Source organism: Limulus polyphemus, unplaced genomic scaffold, assembly GCF_000517525.1.
Source record: "Limulus polyphemus unplaced genomic scaffold, Limulus_polyphemus-2.1.2 Scaffold10543, whole genome shotgun sequence".
In the NCBI taxonomy this organism is placed as follows: domain Eukaryota; kingdom Metazoa; phylum Arthropoda; class Merostomata; order Xiphosura; family Limulidae; genus Limulus; species Limulus polyphemus.
The window spans coordinates 14,312-18,288 of record NW_013676153.1 but is presented as its reverse complement, the minus strand read 5'-3'; the positions used below and the strand labels follow the sequence as shown (position 1 = coordinate 18,288).

Below are 3,977 nucleotides of genomic sequence, written 5' to 3'. Positions count from 1 at the left end.
TAGCACTCATTGTTCACATATTGTTGACTGACCCTTCAATTATTACTTTTGATTTACCTTTTTACTAATATAAACCACTATTAAGTCTGAAAGAGAGTCCACATCCTGCTAAGCACATTTTATGAGACATATATCTGCAATGACATGTGTTTGACCAACTTGTAGCTGACCTCTTGACCTTCACATCATAGAAACATCCAAATGTTTTTGTGGGGACTTTGATATGTTTCACTGCCAGACACAATCTCTTTACAACATGTAGCTGACCTCTTGACCTTCACATCATAGAAACATCCAAATGTTTTTGTGGGGACTTTGATATGTTTCACTGCCAGACACAATCTCTTTACAACATGTAGCTGACCTCTTGACCTTCTATGTCATAGAAACATCCAAATGTTGGGACCTAGGTGTGTTTCACAATTAGTTACAATCTCCTTACACACTGCATTTCCTTCACTCTTGTATACAACTATGTTTGACTAACTTGTAGCTGACCTTTTGACCTCTATGTCATAGAAACATCCAAATGTCGTCCTTGGAACCTAGGTGTGTTTCACAGTTAGTCACGATATCCTTACACACTGCATTTCCTTCACTCTTGTATACAACTATGTTTGACTAACTTGTAGTTGACCTATTGACCTCTACATCATAGAAAAGTCCAAGTATCCTCATGGTAATATAGATATGTTTCATTATCAGCTATGACCTTTGTATATGCTGTACTTTTCTGTACAACTAAGTATATGTGTATAATCACTTGACAGATCACCTAACACTAGTTTTGCATAAAAATTAACTAAAGGGCACCATTGACATTATTTAATAATAGTAATTGTGTGTTGTCATAGCTAAAACTTGGTAACTTTGAGCAGTGTGTTTTTAACTAGCAAAACTGTACTGTGCCTAAACTTGTTACAGATAATCAAACCAATCAAACGTCAGTTGTTGGGGGATGTCTCAAGGATATGTACAAATGTGAGAATTGTGGCTGCTATGGATTACGGAACAACTTCTACAAAAACGGAAAGTTCTGTGGTCAGGAATGTGCTGAAGTTTCGCAGTAAGTTAACACTGCACAAGCATTTCTAGAATGTAAAATCTGATGAGTTAGTCTTTCTGTCCATTCATATTTACAAAAAATAACTCTTTGACCAATGTTTGTTGTTGTTTTTTTCGTTTCTAGAAGAAGTACAAAGAAATTAGTGTTCTTTGGAAATTTAATGAAGAAGAAAAATGACCACAGCTAATTGTCACATAGTTCCAAGATAGGCTTGTTTTGTTGGAACAAGGGTAATAACCACCATTTAAATAACACATAGTTCATTGCATGCAAAGTATACCAAAGTGTTTTATTGGAGTTAACCAGTTAACTAATGCCTGATGAGGATTGTGACATCATCATCTCTATCTCTAAAACTGGTAAAAATTCCAAGAGTAGTTGGTACTTGCAGTTGTTCACTTTTCTTTAAACAGAGAGAGTTTATCATGATACCATTTTCACAAGTTAACACTTATTACTATCATCCTTTAAATCATATGGAGGAATACCTGATGCAAATATTAGTATTTCATCAATGAATTAACATTTTGGCAGCGTAGAAAATATAGTGGCAGTGCGGGACAAATTTATTTTTTATCTATGCAAGTGCTTTCCTCAAGAAATGTTGTTCAACAACTAAGTAGTCAAATTTAGTGGAGGTTTAAGAATTGAATTTATAACATCTTAATGTTTTTATCCAAAACAAACTGCAGGAATTCATACAGGAAAGACAGAAATGTGAAATCTTTCTTCATACCATACACGATTCCCTTTTTTTTTTCAAAATTGAACCATTTATAGACACCACAAATGTCTGACTGACCAACACAATAATATTAATAATCGTAAACATTTTAGTGTGTTGATAATTTTCTAATATACGAGTGGCAACCAGTTAAAAAATGTGTCAAGGTGATGATGCAATATTGTGTGTCTTGTGTAATGATGAACGTGTACTGTTGGATACCTGATATATATATACAAACTGTACATAAAGTTGTCATACTGATGTTTATATTCATAGAAAAAGTAATGTTAACTCACAGTTACTATGTGCTTTGTTAAAGTGACTCGACTGTATTTTTGTTTTTTTTGTTGTATGCAAATATTAGGAAAACAAAGAATCGAAAACAAAAAATGTCAGTTCCACGCCATAAAAACAGAAAACGTCTCCTTCATCCATTCAGTTTTTCACCTGATAATGTTGAGGTAAGTGTCATATCTAATAAGTTGAATTTTCATGCATAATAAATCCTAGTAAGAAAGACTGTGATAAAACTTTCCACTAACGATATTTTTGTACCTAATTATAAAGATTCCTTAATACAACCAAATATAAAGATTCCTTAATACAACCAATTATGAAGACGATTCCTTAATACAACCAATTATAAAGACGATTCCTTAATACAACCAATTATAAAGACGATTCCTTAATACAACCAATTATAAAGATGATTCCATAATACAACCAAATATAAAGATTCCTTAATACAACCAATTATAAAGACGATTCCTTAATACAACCAAATATAAAGACGATTCCTTAATACAACCAATTATAAAGACAATTCCTTAATACAACCAATTATAAAGACGATTCCTTAATACAACCAATTATAAAGACGATTCCTTAATACAACCAGATATATCAGCCAGAACTCACTCTGCAAAAAAATTAAATCACTGCAAACAAACTTCATTCCCTGGATATGTATATCAGCAGTATTAATCAAATATTAAAGATAATTTTGATTTATATATATCAGCAGTATTAATCAAATATTAAACATAATTTTGATTTATTATATAGATTAAAATTATGTTTAATATTTGATTAATACTGCTGATATATTTTGATTAATACTGCTGATATTAAACATTATTTTAATTTTGAAGATGCAAACTTTCTTTTTCCAAAATAAATATTCCAAATAAGTTACAATTATTACTACTCGCAGCTTGTTATATACAATATGGTTTATGTGTCACCAGAGGCCTAGCATGGCCTGGTGGATAGGGCACTCGACTTGCAATCTGAGGGACACACGTTTGAATCCTTGTCACCAAATGTGCTCGTGTTATATGGTTGCCATCTGAGCTGGCTACCCAAGTGTAAAATTCCCAGCTGACCTCGAACTAGTTGATATTAAATAGTTTATGTAAATAGATAATGTTCATAAATAGATTATGTTCACCAGATTCAACTGTAATCTTGCTACAGTTTACTGAATATCACAACCTTTTCTGAACTTTCATGTCTAAACTATAGCTTCTTAAAAGTTCTCTATGGTCAAAATAAACCACTGTAGTATGATTATCTCCCACTAATTTTAGCTTTTAGTATAGTTAATGTAGACTACATAATGGTTCCCTATATTATGGGATTTCATCATCAGTTGGATTACGTTACTTTTTGTTCAAGTTTCCCATCGTTGTTTCATAGTATGTGTAGTAAGCTAATGTTATTTTTATTTCATTTAGCATGATTGTATTTTAAGTAATGTTTCAATTTTCTTAGTAAACATTGTACAATTCAATTGTCATTTACTATTATGTAACCTCATTAGTTTGGGGTTTTGCTGTGCTATCAGTATCAGTCCTGCTTCCCAACTCCGTAGCTAGTTAGTGTCATAGTCATTTATATCAGATTACTATTATGTAACCTCATTAGTTTGGGGTTTTACTGTGCTATCAGTATCAGTCCTGCTTCCCAACTCCGTAGCTAGTTAGTGTCATAGTCATTTATATCAGATTACTATTATGTAACCTCATTAGTTTGGGGTTTTGCTGTACTATCAGTATCAGTCCTGCTTCACAACTCTGTAGCTAGTTAGTGTCATAGTCATTTATATCAGATTACTGTTATGTAACCTCATTAGTTTGGGGTTTTGCTGTACTATCAGTATCAGTCCTGCTTCCCAACTCTGTT

The 3,977-nt window shown here is 32.4% G+C and overlaps 1 protein-coding gene across 1 annotated transcript in view; it reads left to right on the top strand.

Moving 5' to 3' along the window:
- The first annotated feature begins 905 nt into the window (after positions 1 to 905).
- LOC106476425 (lethal(3)malignant brain tumor-like protein 1) overlaps positions 906 to 3,977 on the top strand; it is a 13,687-nt gene continuing 10,615 nt past the window's right edge. Inside the window, exons 1-2 of the mRNA XM_022380299.1 lie at positions 906 to 1,066; positions 2,158 to 2,254. Of these exons, the coding sequence (XP_022236007.1) occupies positions 972 to 1,066; positions 2,158 to 2,254 (192 nt within the window). The 5' untranslated portion in view covers positions 906 to 971. The remainder of the gene's footprint in view (positions 1,067 to 2,157; positions 2,255 to 3,977) is intronic.